Source organism: Sceloporus occidentalis, unplaced genomic scaffold (assembly GCF_023333645.1).
Source record: "Sceloporus occidentalis isolate IW3139 unplaced genomic scaffold, rSceOcc1.0.p SCAF_19, whole genome shotgun sequence".
NCBI lineage: Eukaryota > Metazoa > Chordata > Lepidosauria > Squamata > Phrynosomatidae > Sceloporus > Sceloporus occidentalis.
Window position 1 is genome coordinate 9,224,879 of NW_028316999.1, and position 21,470 is coordinate 9,246,348.

The following is a 21,470-nucleotide window of genomic DNA, read 5'->3' on the forward strand; positions in this document are numbered from 1 at the left end:
GTGAGGAGTACAAAGACAAGCGTGTCTTGCCTACAGTCAAGCATGGTGATGGGAGTGTCATGGTCTGGGCCTGCATGAGTGCTGCCGGCACTGGGGAGCTACAGTTCATTGAGACTAGGCGCAGGGCAGTATTCCAACATGACACCAAACACACCTCCAAGACGACCACTGCCTTGCTAAAGAAGCTGAGGGTAAAGGTGATGGACTGGCCAAGCGTGTCTCCAGGCCTAAACCCTATTGAGTGTCTGTGTGGCATCCTCAAATGGAAGGTCGGGGAGCGCAAGGTCTCTAACATTCACCAGCTCCATGATGTCATGGAGGAGTGGAAGAGGACTCCAGTGGCAACCTGTGAAGCTCTGGTGAACTCCATGCCAAGGAGGGTTAAGGCAGTGCGGGAAAATGATGGTGGCCACACAAAATATTGGCGCTTTGGGCCCAATTTGGACATTTCCACTTAGGGGTTTACTCACTATTGTTGCCAAGGTTTAGATATTAATGGCTGTGTGTTGAGTTATATTTGAGGGGACAGCAAATTTACACTGTTATACAGGCAGTACACTCACTACTTTACATTGTAGCAGAGTGTCATTTCTTCAGTGTTGTCGCATAAAAAGATATAATAAAATATTTACAGAAATGTGAGGGGTGTACTTTTGGGAGAAACTGTATTTTATTTTTTTTTTAGTTGAATTTTTAATAGTAAATACAGCTCCATCCAGAGTGCACAACTTGATACTTTTTCTGAGCTGCATTATGAAACCAAATGAACACGGCGATTTTAATGTTTAAATGCAACATGGAATTTCAAAGACCGGAGCATTTGTGAAGGTGTGGAAGACCGAAAATGTCCACCAAAGACTGCCAAGCTTGTTTAGCTTCACTTATCAATCCACACACCTCGCTGAGCTAATTTATTTTTTTTCTTTGATTTGTTCCAGCTTAGACCATCTACAAGGAAATCTGTGCAATTCTTTGTTACTCAACAGTAATGCAGAATCCACAGTCATCTAGCACTAAATAGAAGCGGTAAGCAGGCACTGCTTGGTCAATGCAGAACAAAAGGGAAGCCGCAGGGGTCAAAAGACAATGTATTGAAATCATTTCAGTGTAAATGGTGCACTATTCAAAAGAAAATCTACCATATATATAATTATCCATGACCTGCGATGACTGTGCCTCTATGTACACTTCCATGTACGTCACCATCCCCAGAGACGTTTTTTTTTTTTTTTTGCCCCCCCCCCAGAACAAGTCTACATGCATATAGTGGATTAATACAGTCTTAGAATATTTCCTATTAGTGGTATATTCTTAAGCACATTTGATCTTTCCTAAAATGTAATGTTGGTCACAATTATCTGGATATTCAATAGGCTAGTTAATATATGCCTAAAAAGTTTGTGCCCCCCCCCTCCTTTTTTGTAACCCACTTTCCCCGCGCTGGGTCCAATCATTCACTTCTTCCATTAACTCTACAATCACACGCGCCATCTGCATATCAAAGGCACCAAACACCCCTCTGCGTGGATAGGTACTGGGACACCCACTAATCATCATGGAGCAAGTACCCAATGTTTGGACATTTGGTTTGAGCCCCACTAAGCTGGACCGCCAAGTCATTCGCTGATGAGGCTTTTTATAGAGAGAGGCTCCGCTGAATCCTTTTTTACTTTTAAGGATTGTAACGTTTCCTTTACTTGTTCCTTTAAACTCTAATTTAGCATGGAGTTGATAACCTGGAATTGCCGCTGATTGAAGCAAACAGTTCAGATCTATTTGTAGACTGTGTTCATTATATCTACTCTCCCCCGGGTAGTGCTGCAAGGGCAATGTATAGAATGCGCTTTATGTACCTTGCATGTGTTAAAACCACGAATGGTTATGAAGTCTAATTTTGCCATTCTCAGAGTCATTATGTTCTTACAGCTATTAAACACATCCGCTACTTTAAATACCGAAAAGTTTAAAATTTTATTCTGTTTTAATAGGAATGTTTTAATAAATCCATTTTCTTGTCATTAGATTAGGTCAGAAACTTTAACAGTTCTATAATTTTAAGTTGTCTGGAAATTCCCACTTTTAGTCACCTAGAGTTCATTATTCCAGAGAATTGAGATTGCAATCTCGACTATTACACTGGCATCAATTAGTAGTAATATATTGTATATCGGAGGCTAAAATGCACCACTGAACTTCTCTGGTGCTTCCAGACATAAAATGATCATTGTTTTTGTAGCTGATTTGAAAAGGCTTTCATTAGGTTTCTGTAAGGATTCTGAAAAATTTACCGAAGGATCTCTGATTTCCTCCATCGGTTAAGTGTACAAAACTGAGGAACTTGTAGTACATAATGGCAAATACCGTTAATGTTTTTGGTTTGTTTGTTTTAGGTCCACGATGGGCTTCCTGGAACTTAGGTGTTTTCATTTGCATCCGATGTGCTGGAATTCATCGAAACCTTGGCGTTCATATATCCAGAGTCAAATCTGTCAACCTGGACCAATGGACTCCAGAGCAGATGCAGGTAGCATGTTCTGCCTTCGTACCTGTTGTGTCAGCACACTTTTTTGTAATAGCAGACCAGTACTATCGTTTCTGAGCCTTCTGGTATATTTCCTGGAAGTCACTTCCTGAAATGAATTTTGACAAGTGAGTTAATTGTTACCGTATTTCCCCATGTATAAGACGCACATGGCTCAGCAACTCATCTAACAGTAAGTAAAAAATTAATATTTGGGCTGCTGAAAGTTAGGGGAGGTGGGGGTTAATTTAGGGGCAGTTATGGTTAATGGGGTCTTAAGGGTTAATTTAGGGGCAGTTAATGGATGGGAGTGATGAGTATGAATTTTATGATAAATAAAACTCGAGTTCAATAACTATGTAAAACATTTTTTTTACGTTTCGGGCCCCAAAATTAAGGTGCATCTTATACATGGGAGTGTCTTATACATGGGGAAATACGGTATATTTGTGATTAGCCAGCATCCCAACAAACAAAAAACTGAATCAGATTGTATACTGCTTTACCCCACCCCTTAGTTGTAAAGTGTACATGTACCTCATATGCATTCTTTAAATTCAGGTACATCTGTGAAATGCTGACTGCTCTTCTAGTAACTATAGTAAGATAAGATACATCTTTAGACTCCCAAGGGGAATAGTATCCAAATCGCATAATTCCTTGCCTACCAGGACTGTCATTGGAGTAGGTATGATAATGATTAGTGAGGAACCCTAACGCTTGCTCTTCACATGGAACTGTCATGGAGCAAAACACTTCTGTTAGGAACAGCCAGGCTATATAAATTAAAAGTGACAGATGGTTTTGCATGCTTTGAGTATGTGTTTATAATACCTGTAGACAGGTTTGTTTCTAGTGTTGGTAATGCTGACAGTACTCTACAATAAGTAAATGGCACTGTGAGCTGGGATCATGTAACCACACAGTCGTAAGGTTTAAAATATCGCACAAGGTTGAATTCTTTTTAGAAATTGTAGTCCTTTTATTAACACGTCTGTAAACAAACATAAATATAAAACAAACGAAAAGAAAAGCCTTGCTCTCTGAGCACTTACTGACAAATAAAAACTATCGTTGGACAGCTTACCCGCTACTAACAAAAACCATTTAGCACAGACCTTTTCCTTTAGGAACCGTTCAGTTGATTATTTTGGAGAGAAATGCAGTCTCACTCACTGCTTGTGTGTTTCTCACCTGAATAACTCACAGGGCTCCTTTTTTGTAGCAGCCCCCTGCTGCTCATTGGTAACAGGTGAGTAACTATCTGGGAGAGCCAGAACTCCTGGACTGGCTTCATCACCTGCTGCAAGTAAACTGTGGAGTGGAGCACTGGCCCTCCCTTCTCTCCAAATACTCCACCCCAGGGACCCAAACGTAACTACAGTATTACCATTATTTTGTCGGTAACAAATCATTCTCCCTGGGGTTATCAAATACATTGCACTGCAGTATTTTGTGAGAATTATATATGTTATCCACCACCATGCCCTGTTCCCTGTCACAGCACATAAGAAGTACCGTATTGGCTCGGATATAGGCCGCACCCGAATATAGGCCGCACCCTAAAAGTTTGGTGCTTTTTTTTAAAGAAAAAGTTTTGTAATATGCTGCCGGCACCGGAAGTTGTATACGCGTATTGCGTAAATGTCCCCCGCTGGCCCCGCAAGACACCCGGGAGTCTGCTCCGGTAAGTCTTGGGGGCAGAGGTAAAGTGCATCGTGCGGATGTTCACCGGCTGCGGCGATGCGCGTAAACAACCTCCGCTGCTGGCACATCGCGCAGACGTGCCGGCAGCGGAGGTTTACGCGCGCATTGCGGCAGCCGGTGAATGTCTGCACGATGCGCTTAGACAATCTCCAGTGCCGGCACTCCCCCCGTGGAAAATGCCGGCAGGGGAGGCTGAGCGTATCAGAGTAGGATGCAGGTCCCCTGCACCGCTGCGGGGGATCTGTATCCTAACCCTGCTGCCTGCCTGGCACCCGGAACTGCATGTTCTGGGCGTCGGGCGCTAGACCCCGAATATAGGCCGCACCCCCACTTTAAAGACTTAAAGTGGGGGACAAAAGTGCGGCCCACTTTTTCGGGCCAATACGGTATATAACAAACCAAAAGGTAAGGAGGGCCCGGTATGATCTAGCTCACAATCTTGAACAATTAAAGAAATGACTTTTCGTAATCTAAATTAGGAACATAATAACCTCTAGAAAATTCATTCTTTTTTAAAAGATAAGTGGGAACAAACTTTAGGTGGGCTAAATTTCCATGTTGGCCACTGTGTACCGGGTGGCTCAACAAGGCCAGGAAGGAGGACAAAAAGTCGACGGATCCCTTTCTAGCTAGGTTAATCCGTAGTGAGAGAGACTGTCTTGGATCAAATGAGAATGAAGATTAGTGGGATTCATTTCTTTGTGTTTTTACAGATTAGTAGTATTTTTGTCAGCATGAGATAACAGTGGAACAAAACACATTTGCAGATCTTTTTAAATAGGAAAAAAATGATTAAGTTAGGTAAACCTCTGCCTGGTAGTGTGTGCCTTAAATTAGATTATAGGAATTGACTGGACTCTAATAATCTAATTTTTAAAATTAAGATAAGCATCGTAAGGTAACTGTTTGTGCAAAGTCTTCTTACCTTAGAAAGGGAAGCTTATAGCTGAAATGTCGGTATGAATCCCACTCTTTAAGCAGGACATGTTAAATTTGGTGTTAAATGAACTCTGAATATTGCAGTCCTTAAATCTGTATTTCAGATAGACCAGGGGCATATTTTACCTTTTATATTTGTGGCAGATGAGGGCATAGACACTCCCCCCTCCAAATTATTTCTCTAACATGTGGCCATATTTTTTCCATTATAACAGGGATAGACAAACCCTTTTTCAAGGCCTACCTTCCTGAATCTGTCACCCTATGCTGTGTGGCAGGTGGCGTGAGGCTCCCGTAGGGGTCCTCGTAATGCACTTGCTTCACTGCACCCCCACATGAAAATATAGGGTGCCAGATTCACAATAGCAGAAGATTGTATGTGAGGTGGCTGGTCTCTACAAGGTGATAGGTGCTATACATACAAACTTACTGACACTATAGTATAAACACTGTATGTATATAGTAGTGTCAGTGTGTAAATCTATAGTGCCAGAGTCAGTATGTCTGCTGCATTGTAGTGCCAGAGTCAGCGTGTATGTGTCCATAGTGTCAGTGTGTAAATGTATATATGTATAGTGTTAACCAGTGTGTGTGCACGTGCATGCATATAAGTGTGTGGTGCCAGTGTGTGAGGTGTTGGTGTTTGTGAGCCTAAGGTGTTAGGGCCCCCTTAGTTATTTAATCAACCAAATAACCAAATGTAATGATGATTGGGTTAAATTTCACTAGAAACACCCAGGCATGGCAACTGCTAGCCCTGTTGAATCTAAACATCAATTAAATAGAACATGTCTTGCAAAGTGAAATAGGTTAAAGGGTCTCAAAAAAGCAACACATGGCGTGCGTTCTGAAGAACTTCAAGAACAGCTGAGAAACAATCATTCATCAAGAGCCCATCAACGACTTTAAGGAGATCATAAAAGAACCCAGACTGAGCTGTAAAGAACTGCAGGCCTCGCTTGCCTCAGTTAAGATCAGTGTTCACATTTCCACAATATGAAAGAGAAAAAGGCTTGTTTTAACATATGGCAAAAACCATCTTTATGCCTCCCGAGACTTTTTTGGACTGACTTTTTGGAAGGCATGGGTCATGTTCTGGTGTAAAACTAACATGGCATTCCACAATAAGAACATCACACCAACAGTAAAAACCGATGGTGTTCATTCAGTAGTCTGGGGCAGCTTTGCTGCTTCAGGACGTTGGCAACTTGCCATGATTGATGGAACCATGAATTCTGCTCTCTACCAGAAACTCCTGAAGGAGAATATCTGGCCACCAGTTTGATTTAAAGCTCAAGCACAGTTGGATTATGCAGCAGGACAATTATTTCCATGTTACTGATGCTGTCTCTTTTAATACCCATTGATGGAGACCCTAGTCCTGAGTAATACCCTGATGTGGGTTAAGCTGTGACTAGTTAGTAGGCACATTGATATGCTGTCTCTGCATGCTTTGCTCTAGCACTAATAAGCTTAGCAAATCGGTGAGGAGGCTAGGTGGCACTGCTGCTTCAGTTTAACCATTTTTATATAATAACTTTAGCTAAAACTACCTTGTTGTTAGCGCTTCAGGTGTGATCATTCTTGCTGCATTATGGCAACATTTTTTTCTTTCTTTCTAACTAATTAGCTGTTTCAATTGATTTTGCAGGTTGATGCTTTGTTTAAAGAAAGGGGAGTACATTCAATCTTGACATGAGTGCAGAAGGCGAATCATTCTCATGGTCATTATTTTGTGTAACATATAATGGGCTTTGTGTGTCTAACTAATCATGTTTTAGATCTTACTAATAACCGAATTTCTGCTTGTAATTCATTCTATACAAGTATGTTTCTGGAAAGGATATTTAAATGTTAGACAGAAGGATGCAGCTAACCAAATACACTCATCATGCCATTTACTTGTGTGTCTGTCCTTGCAAAAAGCTTAGGGTAATATCACTTAGTCACAGATTCTCAAAGCTGTGGGATCCAGTCCCCCTAGCAATGATCTAAAGGCTCCAGATAAACATAGGTTGACGTGGCTGACCTTGTATGCGCAACATGATTCAGGTACCCAGCTTGCACGGATTGAGTCACGCCTATGTGTGTTGGTGTACATATTTACATATATAATAAGAGAGAGAATGAGAATATATGTTTAGTGTAGCGCTTCCTGCTTTGTGATGAATGTGTCCAAACAATGGGAACCATATCCCAGCAACTGGCAGGGTTGTCAGACAGATCTAGTCACCACATGGCAGGATTGAATGATTGCTGCAGATTGAGCCAAATGAGTTGCGTATTTAAATGGGGTCTAATACTAATGTCCACCTTCCATTACGTTTCCAGTGTTCACTCATTCATAACAAGTAAATACATTATTTAGACCATTTGCGAAAAAAATAAATAAAAAAATAATGGTTTAATTTGTGTTTTCATCTCTTGTACCCACCTTTTACATATTTAAGTTTTTCACATAGAAGAAGTGAGAATTACACATTAACTTTCACGAAGTCTGCTGCCTCAGTTTAGATGATGGCATTTTGCATATACTCCAGAATGTTATGGAGAGTGATCAGATGAATTGCAAAGTCCTTCTTTGCCAAGAGAATGAACGTAATCCCCAAAAAACAATAACACTCCCATTTCAGCCCTGCCCCAAAAGGACCTGCTGACGTCATGTCAGTGATTCTCTCGTGAACACAGGTGAGAGTGTTGATGTGGACAAGGCTGGAGATCGCTCTGTTATGCCGATTGAGTTAGGGTAACCGACTGGAAGCTTTAAAAAGAGGGTGATGCTTAAAATCATTGTTCTTCCTCTGTTAACCATGGCTACCTGCAAGGAAACCGGTGCTGTCATCGTTGCTTTGCACAGAAAGACCTTCACAGGCAAGGATATTGCTCCTAGTATGATTTCACCTAAGTCAACCATTGGATCATCAAGAACTTTCAAGGAGCGAGGTTCAATTGTTGTAAAAAGAATGCGTCAGGGCGCCCAAGAAAGTCCAGCAAGCGCCAGGGCCGTCTCCTAAAGTTGATTCAGCTGGGGGATTGAGGCGTCACCACTGCGGAGCTTGCCCGCGAATGGCAGCAGGCAGTTGTGAGTGCATCTCCATGCACAGTGAGGCTCACTCACAATTTTGCCTAAGAACACAGCCATGAATAAAGAATGGTACAAACACATCCTTCAAGTGCAGCTTCTCCCAACCATCCAAGAACAGTTTGGTGACAAACGATGCCTTTTCCAGCATGATGGAGCACCTTGCCATAAGGCGAAAGTGATAACCAAGTGCCTCTGGGAACAAAACAGAAATTTTCGGTCTGTGGTCCGGAAACTCCCCAGACCCTAATCCCATTGAGAATTTGATCAATCCTGAAGAAGTGTGATCATTGTATATTTTGCACAGATTATTGCAGCATTTTTATAGTTTATGCTATTTTTGCAGTCAAGCCAAAGGGGTTTCAAACCTTGTTGTGAAGAACCTATGTCTGATCTTCCCTATTATTATTATTATTATTATTATTATTATTATTATTATTATTATTATATTTATTTGTACCCTGTTTGAATGTGGCTGCAGCTCCAGCCTTCAAAGAGACGATCCTATAATCTGGCTGGGGCTCTTAATCAGCCAGCACAGCCCTGTCTGCCCAGACGGCACCCGCACTACAGGGGGGATAACACAGGTGGGGGAACCCATTGTATCCCTTAATCCCCTCACCTGATACATCCTCGGTATACCGATGGGATTTGTGAGGGGATGTAGCTGATGGGATTTGTCATGGGATGTGGCTGATAGGATTGGGGGTTGAGTTCGGTGCACAGTGAATGTAGATTGTATATAAGTTCTGTGTGTTTGTAATAAAGAGAGTTCTGGTTTTAACCTCAAAGCATGAAGTCCTGTCTCATGATTGAGGGGAGTGCTGGTCTGTGACTGCTTTCTTCGGACAGCCGCAGCGCGTCCGCTTACTGGGAGAGGGAAGGAGCTGACGGGCGGATGTGTCCAGTCTGGGGCACAGGACGATCCGTCACATTGGTGGCAAGCGGTGGGATCTAGTCCTTCCAGAGCGGACCAAAGCAACTAGCCGCAGAACAAAGTTATACCCTGGCGAGGAAGAGCCAAACGGATCCACAGATGGAGTGGATTGAACAGTCACCGGGATGCGAGGTGACTTGGAGGGGAGTCGAGACCCTCGAATCGGAGACTCCAGTATGGGAGTTTGAGAGACGGACCCGAGCCCGGCTCGTGAGATGGAGAGCGGCCCTAGAAAAGTGGAGCGCCCACCGAGGTACACATCTGCCCACCCTAGAACAGCAAATCAGGGACCAGGTGAATGGGAGGCTCTACTTGTTCGGGGGACCTGCGTCTCCAGGTGAGGTTGCAGAGCTAGAGAGGCTGGTCCGACAGGAGATTGGGCTCGAAGAGGAGTACCGAGCCATATACTGGGAAGCCCGAGGCCCGCAGCGAAAATCCAGAAAGCCCCATTCTTCGGAAGGGATGGATGTTGGTGGGCCTGGCCTGTTGTGGGAGGCATTCGAGGAAAGGGGTGTCTTTGGCAATGGCAACATGGACCGATGGTGGGAGGAGTGCTGCTGGCTTCTGCTCATCCCCCAGCACAGTATTCCCGCCGGCTAACGAGGACCAACCAGAAGTGCTGGCACCCGGAGAGAGAGTCGCTGACCTCTGTCCTGCACCAGCAATCCTCGCTCTTGCTGAAACGCCGGCAACAGGGCAGAGTGCTGCTGGCCTCTGCCAGCCCCACAGCGAAGGGTCCCCACCTGCTAGCAGGGAACCACCAGCGGAAGAGCTGGCCACAGGGCAGAGTGACGCTGTTCTCTGCCCAGCAACGTTCCCTGCACCAGCAGAGGCACTGGCAACCGGGCAGAGAGTCGCTGACCTCTGCCCTCCACAGCTTACACCCCCATTATCTGGCTCTCCCCAGCACGAGCATCTGGGAGGGGGCGCAGGCGGCGACCCTCCCCAGCGGCTGTCACCAAGTATGGGAGGAAGGGCAACCAGCACTCCTCCCCAGCGGCATGGTCCAGTGGGCAAAACAAGCCCCAGCTTGGAGAGCCAGGTAGGGGTAAGTGAAACTGCTGCTGCTTTGGAGTGGGCTCTTGTTGTTTGGGTGGGGGAATCTGGAGCTGACTCGGGACAAGCCCGTAGTCAGGGTAACCATGGGAGGGTTCCATCAGGTTGGGAGGGAGCCGAGTCTGGGCTGAGGGCCCAGAGGGGAAAGGTAGCCCTGGAGAAAGGTCTCCCATGCCTGCAGAGGAGACTAAAGAGGGCTGCCCACTGGAGAGGCTTCTGGGCTGGCCTCTTACCCTTTGACTACGGGCCAGGCCTAGGAGCCTGGCTGACTGACATGGGGCTGCCAGGGTGCCCCAGAAGCCGCACGCCCGCTTTCCCTACCCCGCAGGACTAGAGACAGTAGAGGCCCGGTCATCCCCAAGCCGATCCGTTAGGGATCTGGCTGTGTCTGCCGGACGTTTGCACAAGAGGGGAGTAATGTGAAGAACCTATGTCTGATCTTCCCTGATTATTATTATTATTATTATTATTATTATTATTATTATATTTATTTGTACCCTGTTTGAATGTGGCTGCAGCTCCAGCCTTCAAAGAGACGATCCTATAATCTGGCTGGGGCTCTTAATCAGCCAGCACAGCCCTGTCTGCCCAGACGGCACCTGCACTACAGGGGGGATAACACAGGTGGGGGAACCCATTGTATCCCTTAATCCCCTCACCTGATACATCCTCGGTATACCGATGGGATTTGTGAGGGGATGTGGCTGATGGGATTTGTGAGGGGATGTGGCTGATGGGATTTGTCATGGGATGTGGCTGATAGGATTGGGGGTTGGGTTCGGTGCACAGTGAATGTAGATTGTATATAAGTTCTGTGTGTTTGTAATAAAGAGAGTTCTGGTTTTAACCTCAAAGCATGAAGTCCTGTCTCATGATTGAGGGGAGTGCTGGTCTGTGACTGCTTTCTTCGGACAGCCGCAGCGCGTCCGCTTACTGGGAGAGGGAAGGAGCTGACGGGCGGATGTGTCCAGTCTGGGGCACAGGACGATCCGTCACACTTGTCACTCACCAGGCCTTTCTGTATCTGTTTACATTTACATACCACCTAGATAATATCTTCCTACACATTGCTTTACTTACAGCCATCAACTTCCTCCCCGCCTAACTATGGCTTTTTTTTCCCGCCAACATTGTTACCCATTTATGAATCCCCACCACCACTGTTTTTGGGAAAGTTCAGCTTGAAAGCTACATTTTTGTTCTTCCCTTTGCTCTTTAGTGTATGGTAATACGTTGGTGGTTTATTGAAAAATACAGATATAATTCTCACTTTGCTGTAGCTCGTTGTTGGTATAATGCCGGAGGTTCTGGCTTTTCCATTACTTTACTTGTGACAAGGCTTCTGTAAAACCATAAATCTCATTGCAAGCTTAGCCTGTAGCTTATTTTACAATTGGCCGGCTCCATTTCCCACAAGTTTTTTTTTTTTTTTTTTTTTTTTTTTTCCTGCCTTTTATTTTGCTCAAGCATGAGCATTGCATTTATTTTTAAGGTGCCATTTTGCTTGCTGCCCCCATCATAGAAACTGAATGAAATGGTAATGCCTGAGAGGGGTGCAGAACAGCAGTGTCCTCTAAATGAATTAACAACAAGACAGCTCTTTAACCTTGGGAAGAACGCTGCGGTTCCTTCAAGCATTTCAGTTTTAACTTTAATCCGTATAGCAGCCTTATTATTTCTCCCCCCCACCTTACCATAAAAGAACAGTAAAGCCTCCAGAAACCTTCTATACTATTTGAAAAGGCCTATTAGATATCCCTTTAGTTATCGCATAACTGAAGTGCCACAATGTTTATGTATCTATGTATATTATATTATATATACACACACACATGTAATATATAATATTTCTTGACTGGATTTTCTCTCTAATTTTAGAATTTCTTATCTGAGTGTAGAATTGATAATGCTTGATTAAGCTTGTATAAATAATTCCTTAAAACATTTATTTTACTATTATGTTTAGTCACTCTTTAGGTGTTTGTGTTGAGCCAGATCACCATATCCCTATAGATCCATACCATCTCTTAAGTTTTATGTATGAAAATGACCGGCGCCATCTTTAATGTGGCACCGTGGGGCGATCAGATCTGCTGCTTAAGATGTCAGTCAGTGATTGGATAGTTCTCCCCTTGTTTCAGTGGGAGTGCTTTCCTGACACTAGTTGACCGCTTCAAGCAGTCCATCAGTGTCAAAAAATGTCAGATCATGGAGGAAGAATTAAGTGCTTAGTATACTTACTATACTATAGAAGAACGTATACTATTTTCATGTTAAAGGGACTGTCTAGTGTGTGCACCAGTGATAGACTCCATATTGCCCCTACCCTTGTGCATTGTTCATGTTGGCAGGATGGGGGGCATTCTAGGAGATAGTTGATGATATTGGTTAGAAGTTAAAATTTTGTTTAATATGAAATGTATTTGTGTCCAGTTTAACTTGGACAGCCATATATACTTGACTTCCGCCATAGGCAGGGGCAGTATTCAAGATGCGTAACTTCATGTTCATCTTTGCTTCTGTTAACCAACCCCCATGAGAATGAGAAATTGGAAAGTAAATTTAAATATTGCATAAACTTAATAATGTTTCCCTTACGTTCCCTAACCAGCAGCAGTTTTGTAATTGGGTTAATGTAACACAGAAGTTCAACATGCATAAAAACACAATTTGAACAGTTTGTGTTGTGCTTTCTATCCAATGCCTGCTAATTAAGCTGAGTAGACTTTTTTTCTCCTGAGTCTTACTCCTCGGCAAGACAGATTATCCGTCTGATAAGTCTTGGCACTCTTGACGGATCCATCCATCAACATGTTTCTGGAAGTAGAACACTAATAATTATCTTTTTGTGTCTTCATAATTATATAGACTTTTTCATCTGCTACCAAGGGGGTTTGGCATATAAATGATCTTGTAAGGCTTCTTATAAATGCTTAATATTTACACTGCTATGAATTCATGTGCATACTTAACACACGGCTCCTTTAAATATGGTCCTAATTGATTCTATACCACATTTGGAAGATAATTGATATTAGTACTTTCCACTCACAAGTTCAGTTTGGGACTTTTATACAAAAAATAAAATCAAACCTTTTATTAACATATTGCTTGCTATTTGTTTTACATCCTATCCTGCCCATGGAACATCATCTTAACCCATGCTTTGCTTACATGCATGGATAGCCTATGGTCGAAGATGATGCCTTTAATTAGATCAACTCAGAAAAAGATCTAGTCTCCCTTAAATTTTCAGCATCTCCGAGGGCTCTTATTTAGAAGGAATGAGAAACTTAATGCTAAGGTATCACCTTAAACTAAAGATACAATTTATTTAGTTTTTTTTGGACAAGTAACGCTATATACCGTTTCATTTCATGCCCAGAGATGCAAGGTGATAAGTGTGTTTTGTGCGCTCACATACCCACAGTGCTTTGTATGGGTTTGCATGTACCATTCTCTCTAGTACACAAACATGGTAGCTGGCTATAGCTAATAAGGTTTCTGAATTATATGTAACATTTAAATAAACAATATTTTCCATGCCTGTTTATCCAGCTTGGTTTTAGGCTGTTTTCATACAATTTTATCTAGTAAGATGGTTTGAGATGTCCGGTTTACCCATTGTACAGTAAAATTGTGATGTACCGTATTTCCCCATGTATAAGACGCACCTTAATTTTGGAGCCTGAAATTTGAAAAAAGTATCATAAAATTCATACTCGTCGTCCTCATCACTCCCATCCATTAACTACCCCTAAATTAACCCCCACCTCCCCTAACTTTCAGCAGCCTAAATATTAGTTTTATACTTGGATGAGTTGCTGAGCAGTGTGGACGCTATAAGGAAAGGGGCGGGACCAATCATCAGTGAGCCAGAAAGGGGTGGGGCCAATCATCGTGTGACTGCAGGGAGGTACTGGGAAGTAGTAACTGCAATCTACAATCTACAACCACTGTATAAGACAGGTTTTTAGACCCCCAATTTTTTTCTAAAACAAAAGTGCGTCTCTTATACCTGGGGAAATACGGTAAATGAATCGGCAGTAATACTCTTTGTAGAAAAGTGAGTTGTTGGTTTGTGGATCCATGAAGGCACTCATTTATGCCGCAGCCTCCATTAAAACAAGCATGCAGAGTAACAGGCTAGTGACGTGAAGTGGGAGTCATTGAATCCTAATTAGATACTAGTCTGAAGCGTGGCGCCCTCCTTTGCACTGTAATTGAAATCTCATTACGGTGGAGTGGGAAACATTATTTGTGATGCAATGAGAATAAGAGTGAAAAAGCTTTCCCATGAGCTGATAATTAGAATTCCATGCCTTCCTCCGGTTCTATGCTACCCTTCTTCATTTGATCAGTGTGCTTATCACATCATTAAATCATACTTTCTTTGAAAGGGATCCTATTTTTAATCCATTGCTCTGAAATCCCTTCATGTATATTTATTAACAATCAGCATGTACAAAATGTATAGTAAGAGTCTAAAATAAAACCCACAACATCAAGCAAGACTAACCGTTTCATTCCGTTGGTTTGGTGGAAATTCGCAGAAATTGGTATCTCAGCGTTTGTTTGTTTTTAATCTATTAACGGTCTTCAGAAAAGAACTGATGAAAATGCAGAGATCTGGTCACTCACCAATCAGTAATAACACCCCCTTTTCATACCAGCCTCCAAACGTTTCTTGTAGCCGGCTATTACATTATTATGTTAAGTTTTTTATTTATAGAGTTGCGGATTCAGTAAGGGCTGTTTTAATGAGGGAGAATACAAAATATCTTTATATATGGCTATTGATGAAGTGTCTGAAAACTGGAAAAGGATCTTACTTTGTATAACCCTTTGGTTTTCATTCAAACGTGATGCCATAAGGTAGCTCATCTATGACAGGGATCCTGTAGTATGTGAATATGATTCCTAGGGCAAGAATTTGTACGCATTCAGTATTCAATCTGTTTAATATACCATGTGATTGGAACAATATTTCAAGATGGCTTATTTTGGGTTCCAAAACATGTGTGAAGGTTGACCTTGTAATGTTGTTTTCCTTCTCTTTAGTGCATGCAGGACATGGGAAATACCAAGGCCAGAGTTCTGTATGAAGGCAATCTTCCAGAGAACTTCCGGAGACCTCAGACAGACCAGTATCCTTTCAATGCACCAATCGAATATGATTAAATGCAATACCATGCTTCATCTTATACTTTGTTGCATTTGCATCAGATTTCCTTTTATTTTTAGGAACGTGTCTTGATTTATATCCTTGTAACCTAATTTACAGGTATGTCAAACTAAAGTTATTTTTTTTGGATTATTTCTCCAAATTCTTTTACACATTGTACAGATGACGTGCTCTTGCTTACCATAATCTACCTTTTAAAGGGGCATTCCAGCCATCGGAGTGTACCCTTTAAATTCACATGCCCCCCCTCTTTGAGAATGAATGCGGATTCCGCAGGATGCCTCTGTATGCTAATCTCCTTTCAAGCCCCCGGCTAGTTGATTTGTAGGAGTGTTTGTCTTCAGCGCTGGCTCTAGGATAGTTCAATGGGGGTTGCGGGTTTGAATCTCAAAATGCACGGCCATGTTTCCATAGTGAATACATGTAACCCCGTTGATTCATGTTGGAATAGGGTTGGGTAAGGAGTTCCACAGTTAACTCTGTACGTAAAAAAAAACAACAAAAAAAAACAAAAAACTTGCTTTTTCTGTCATGAGGCCACCAAATTGGAACATTATCTGTAGGGTATTACTGTTGACAAATTATTGTAATAACTGTTCTTCATTATACTTTTCCCAGCGGATGTAATGAAACGAGCAAGTATTGAGATGTACGGACATGTTTATAAAGAAAAGGGCAGTTCTAGGCCATTGTGTGGTGTATCCTATCCATTCATGGGAATTGCACTGCGTTTGTACCCCAGATTGATGCTATACGTTAAACCCCTCCTTTGCCCACTTCAAGGATCTTCTTGGCCGTGAATGTATTTAAATGCCGTATTTCGAAAGCTTTTACCAGGTTTTTTTGTTTTTTTTTTTACGTCCACCCCCCCCCCCCAAGGCTTTTGAGACTCGATTGAGTAAAAGAAACACATTCATTTAACGAAAAAACAGCTTCCTAATATGACTTTTTTTACAGTATGATTATGTTCAGACAATTATCGGTCAAGACCTTTTGATTACTACATTAGCTGCCGTGCTTCTGAGGCCCCGAATGAGTTGATAACCTCTTCAGTGTGTGACCTTTCATTCCGCAATCCCCTGTTAGCCTTGCTTGTATTTTCTGTTAGGAGTGTGATTGATTATCCGGGGTAGCACAATTACTGCCTATTCACCTAATTGTCTTGCCTGTTGAACTTGAACAACAGTTGACCAATGTATTTCTAGTCCCAATGCACCCCTTATCCAGATGTCTTTTGTCAGCGGGCACATTCTCCAATCCTCGTGGTTTTTTGCCCCTCTCACTGTTTTATAGTCCCAGCAGTGTAAGAAGCGAAAGCAATTTGGTATGTTAAGTTGGAAGAGTGTAATTTCTCTTGTGGGATGCCGTTAATTATAGTCTGTGCATACCGTTAAATGACAAATGATAGTTTTACATTAAGCTTTTCATTATTAGGATTTCAGGTCTTATCTGAAAATTTTAATTACTTTAGTTTCCTGAGATCTTTTGTGCAGCAGACCTAATCAGCAGCTCTACTCCTTTGAGGTTCTTTGATCTTTTCAATATTATTCTGTTGTCAATGGGATGCGCCTGCAAACGTAAGATTTACTTCAATATGATTTACTTTACTGAGGGACTAAATGGTAATTTAATTGTCTGCAAAGCAGTAATGTTCACTGAAAGACAAACTGCACGTTTAATAAGAGCTCCAGCTCACATGCAAATGTGAAGGGGCTTGTGTATAGTTATCAACAGCCACCTGGCCATACGCTGGGCCTTGTGCTCTTCTCATTGTTACAGAGGAAATTAATGGGGTTTCCTTTTTTTGGGGGGGGGGGGGGGTTGCTGCTAATGTGGATTCATCCTCACTTGACGGTCACCTCTGCATGGGGGACTCCTTGATTATAGAGGCCGCAAAGTAGGGCTGCAACCAACGATTATTTTCATAATCGATTAGTTGGCCGATTATTTGTTCGATTAATCGGGTAAAAAAAAATATGGAAATTTTTCGTTTATTTAAAATAAAAACTTGGCAATGGCATTTCACGATTCGCCGCCTTATTTTACTGACATAATAATTAAAGCTATATTTTAACAAGAACCCCAAAAATACCAAAAAAGCTTTACTAGTAAATATTCATGTAAACTATTTTTGCCCGGTTATGCACATCTCACCCCCAGCTTGCCTCTGTCCCAGAAATGCCTTACACCTCCTATATGCTACTCTGCCCCTATATATATGCCTTATACCCTCCTATATGTCAGAGATGCCACTGTGGCATATAGGGGGCTATAAGGCATATCAGGAGGGGTATAAGGCATATCAGGGGACAGAGTGGCATATAGGAGGTATCCCCTTATACCTCCTATATGCCACTCTGTCCCCTGATATGCCTTATACCCCTCCTGATATGCCTTATAGCCCCCTATATGCCACTCTGTCCCCTAATATGCCACTGTGCCCTCCTGATATGCCTTATAGCCCCCGATATGCCTTATAGCCCCCGATATGCCTTTTACTCTTGATATGCCACCATGCCCCTAGATGCCACTGAGATGCCACTGTGCCCCCTGATATGCCTTATAGCCCCTTTATACCACTGTGCACCCTGATATGCCTTATAGGTCCCTTTATGCCACTGTGCCCCCTGATATGCCTTATGCCCCCCGATATAAGAAAAACTGACATCACTAAAATGGTTTTAATATTTATTAAATATAGACAAAAAAAATACACAATACAATATAAATATATGGACAATAAATCAAATATTATAGACATAAAAAAAAACCACAAATGCACATAATTAATAGATCCCGCAAAGATTCTACCTGCCCCACCAGGGGTTAATATATCAACAGAAGAAACACAGGGCAAATGAGCATAAAAATAAAGATACTTACCCAGTGCTGCTTACTTGTCCTGTGTTTCTTCTGTTGATATATTAACCCCTGGTGGGGCAGGTGGAAGTGGCAACGAGATAAGGTAGCGAGGTTGCGCACATCGCGCACTAAAATCCAAATCCCCTGCAGGCGCTGCACAGGACCTGGATCCTCTCCAGCAGCGATCCGCGCAGACAGCCACTTCTCCCCTCCGCTTCCGTTGGGGCTTCCATGATGGAAGCCGCACCAGAAGGTCACGTGACGCCGGGTTCAGTTATAGAAGCCCCGGCGGAAGTGGAGGGGAGAAGCGGAGGATGTCTGCGCGTTTTGCACAGACCCTCACCGGGTGGCAGAGAGGATCCAGGTCTCCTGCAGCTTTGCGGGGGGTCTGGATTCTACAGTTATAATCCGATCTCTATTTGAGATCGGATTATAGAAGGACGGGAGTTTTTCAGAGCGTTTGCTCTGAAAAACAATTTTATAAATCGATAAAAATCGATTCAACTAATCGATTATCGATTTTAATCGATTTCGTTGTTGCAGCCCTACCGCAAAGCATATAAAAGCTTTGGTTAATGTGTTAGACGTAATTAAAACGGGCCCCCTTCTCCACCTATACTTGTATTGGTGGTTGGATTTGTATATTGTCAGTTTTGTATTAGTCCTTCTTGTAGGGGCACTATGGACACTCTTTACATGTACACCTGGCAAGAAAAGAGTTCTATGCAAGCCCTTATATAAAATATATCATTTTATTGTACAAAAATTAATTCATAAACATATAAAGCATTTCATTATGTAGACAACAGAGGTTTGTTAGGAAAATAATCAGAGCATATGGAGGAAATATGGCTATATATATATATATATATATATATATATATATATCTCTCAAGTGCATGTAAACCATCATAAGAATCATAAAGTGCTGAATCATATAGTTGTATCTTACTCTATATAGAGTGCACCTATCTTTTCTATAACCATCAAAAAATACATGGTTAAAAATACTCACTATGGAGTTAACAAATATGTAAAGCACTCTTGACATTAACAATAAATATCCAGGAAATTCCAATAATCAGAATAGTATCCTGAGAGCAATACGCTCCTTACTCTTTACAGTAGGAATAATAAAGATGTGGAATTACCCATAGATATTTTTACTAAATTACTATAGCTTCAGTGTAGATTAGTGTTGAAAAATATTGTTGGTCATTGGGATGGGATATTTATTGTATAGCTACACTTGTAGCTGTGGCTCTGTCCATATCTTGGCGAGCTCAAGGTTTGACTCCTCTGGGCTTTTAAGAATGGGGCAGATTCTCATCCCACACAGTATTCAGCCGACTCTTTCGCATTTTTTTTTTATTTTTTTTTTGTTTGTTTTACATTGGAGGTTTCCAGTTGGTGCCTTTTTTGATGGTGCCTTTGAATGTAAATGACCTTATCTTTCATAACATGCCTTAAGAAAATTGTCTAGGTCAGTTCATTGGAATGCTCCCCTGGTATAATACCAGTGTAATGCTTCTGTTCTCTGCTAAAAGGATCAGTATTTGTGTGACCATGATAACCTAAATGACCCACAATCATACATTTTGTTCTAGGAGTAAAGGTAGCAGAATCAAAATAGCATCTGCTTGTTCTGGTTACCATTTTCTTTCCCTTCTCCCTCGCGTCTGTACTTGTTTATCTTGCTGGTGTTTTTTTTCTCTAGGTAAGCTGATGTCCCAAACTGAGCTTTTAATACAGTTGACATGGAAACCTATGCTTCTTGATGTAAGAGGTGACACTTTGCTGTTCTAAACTCTTCTCACCCTAAAAGACTGTCGGCCTTCAAACATCTGAAAGCATCGGTGTTAAGACGCTAGCAACAGTTCACATGTTTGCGTTTCCTGTCACCGTTCAATTGTCAGCAAAGCTTTGCCTTTTTAGCTTTTTCTCGCATTTGGTTAGTTGAAATAGTGCTTCTTTACTTGCAGTTTTACTGAATGATCATGTTCAGTTCATCTTCGTGTGTGTATAGACATCCTTTTTGAGACAGTTTGATTGTATATGATCGAGGCCCGATTTTACCAGTATCTACTGCTGTATAGCTTTCTAATCCAAAGGTTCATTTAATATAGTGCTTCTGAATATGTAGATGTTTGTGTTAAAGTATTGTGTGATCGTATTCACCATATTGAACAATACTGTTCACCATATTAAAAGGCTATATGCCTGATCTAAGCCAGTGTTGCTGAAATGCCTCAGCAACGGGGGGAAAAAAGTCGGTGCCCCATTTGATCGCTGCTAAGAGTGTTTTAAAACACCGCTTCTTAGAGACATGCTCCCTCTAACAAAATTAGTATTCCCAGCCTCCAGGTTGGCTCCAGGTACTGCAGGCAACCAATCAGGTCAATGGAGCTCAGGTCACTAATCATTGTGATCAATAAAATTAAGTTTAAATATAATTAAAAATGTAATATTTAAAAAATGTTTCGTTGGGTTACATTGAACTGGCATGTTTCAAAGATGTCTCAAATAGAGCATGGGCAGAGGATGACCAAAGGTCAAAAATCAACATTGGGCGGAAAAAACGCACACCTCCCAAATGTGTCCCTTTTAGTCCACAAACAACCAGACAAACCTATGCATGGGTGCTATTACTGTACTAGGGAGATGTTACTAAATACATATTGGGATGGTGTTTAGCAGTGACTCGTATCAGGAGCTGTAAATTCATACCTAAAGTACCTAAATGTGTCTAAAAAAAACCAAACAAAAACAAACACTACTGCAAACTTTGACAAAGGCGGTGAAATATGGGTATGGAAAGAGTTAAAATGCCAGCATTTGAGATACCCTGGGTTGTAAATTGAAAAAATCGGCCTCAAATATGTCCCAAAATGTGCGGTATACTGTCTGCCTGCACAGGAAGCATTAATTTAGGTGGGGGGGATACCGGCTCCAAGCAGCCATGAGAGATGCAGAAACAAGAGGGGTTCATTTAAGGTAAGTACTTGAATTTTGTCTTACAGGTTGAAGAGTGCACACTAAAATATTGTACCATACTTTCTTCACTCGTTTGTCTGTACTAGAGACTAAGCTGTCCCTTTAAGCAAACAATGCAAAGAACACATTCTAATACTAATGGATATCAGTTTTTTCTTTAAATGTCTTTCCTTGTCAGACATATCTC

General features: G+C 41.9%; 1 protein-coding gene across 4 annotated transcripts in view; it reads left to right on the forward strand.

Annotated features, from left to right (window-relative positions):
- Positions 1-21,470, forward strand: part of LOC149302378 (stromal membrane-associated protein 1-like) — a 120,853-nt gene that overhangs the window by 26,889 nt on the left and 72,494 nt on the right. For all 4 annotated transcript variants that reach the window (XM_089482649.1, XM_089482648.1, XM_089482650.1 and 1 more), the window contains exons 2-3: positions 2,391-2,524; positions 15,304-15,389. In XM_089482649.1, the coding sequence (XP_089338775.1) occupies positions 2,391-2,524; positions 15,304-15,389 (220 nt within the window). The remainder of the gene's footprint in view (positions 1-2,390; positions 2,525-15,303; positions 15,390-21,470) is intronic.